This window comes from Octodon degus, unplaced genomic scaffold (genome assembly GCF_000260255.1).
Source record: "Octodon degus isolate 3935 unplaced genomic scaffold, OctDeg1.0 scaffold00023, whole genome shotgun sequence".
In the NCBI taxonomy this organism is placed as follows: Eukaryota; Metazoa; Chordata; class Mammalia; order Rodentia; family Octodontidae; genus Octodon; species Octodon degus.
In genome coordinates, this window is record NW_004524599.1 from 11514256 (window position 1) to 11515088 (window position 833).

Below are 833 nucleotides of genomic sequence, written 5' to 3' on the forward strand. Positions count from 1 at the left end.
ATGTTAAAAAATTTTTTTAAATTGGATATTCTGGATTACTATTTGCCAAATATGGCAATCTACATTAGTAGCTATCAATTTTGGCATAGAAAAGTTGTAAATCTGGAGTTGCCACGATCTGTTCTGTGATTATGATTTTTTTATTAGTACATGTTTGTAGTATGCACAGTTTACATTCATCTTGGAAATGGGGTACATGTACACAATAAAGCTTGACATATTTTTCTTAAAAAAATCAAAGCAGCTCTGCTGCCGTTTCCAAGTCCCCCACGCCCACCTTACCTTAGAGAAGTAAGCGTCTATGTTCTCGTGCGTGATGGACGGATCTGTGATGAACTCGAAGAGTTCCCGCACGGTCATCACCGCAACAGCGTGCTTCATAAAGAAATCTGCGGGACGACAGTACTGATGGGAGTTTCATAGGGGAAAAGGCTATTCCAAATAGATACAGAACAACAAAGGCACACCAGCTCTCAGCTCACACTTTACTGCAGGGGATAAGTTAGTGACAAGGTGCTTGACGGTGGGGCTGGGGACGGAAAGCAGGCCTCGTGTGTGCCAGGCAAGCACTTCCCCACTGCATCACTCCCGCCCAGTGGACTGGATGTCCAGCATAGTTGGACATGGCACAGGTGCGAACAAGCTGGCAGGAAGCCTTCCGCCTCACCGTTGACATTGGTGCAGTCTTTCCGCAGGAACTCCAGGGCGTGGGGGTGGTCGTGCTCCACGGACTGAGAGACGTCAATGATATGCACATTACCCCCATGGTACCTGCGGGCAGAGACCACAGGCTGCGGGCGCTACTTTATTGCATCCTTTGTTTTATTTTTTTA

The 833-nt window shown here is 46.7% G+C and overlaps 1 protein-coding gene across 1 annotated transcript in view; it reads right to left on the reverse strand.

The window, feature by feature from the left end:
* The window catches only part of Riok1 (RIO kinase 1), a 36880-nt gene that overhangs the window by 2483 nt on the left and 33564 nt on the right, over positions 1 to 833 (reverse strand). Inside the window, exons 10-11 of the mRNA XM_023712058.1 lie at positions 668 to 771; positions 283 to 389 (exon numbers count right to left, since the gene is read on the reverse strand). Coding sequence (XP_023567826.1) covers positions 283 to 389; positions 668 to 771 — 211 coding nt within the window. The remainder of the gene's footprint in view (positions 1 to 282; positions 390 to 667; positions 772 to 833) is intronic.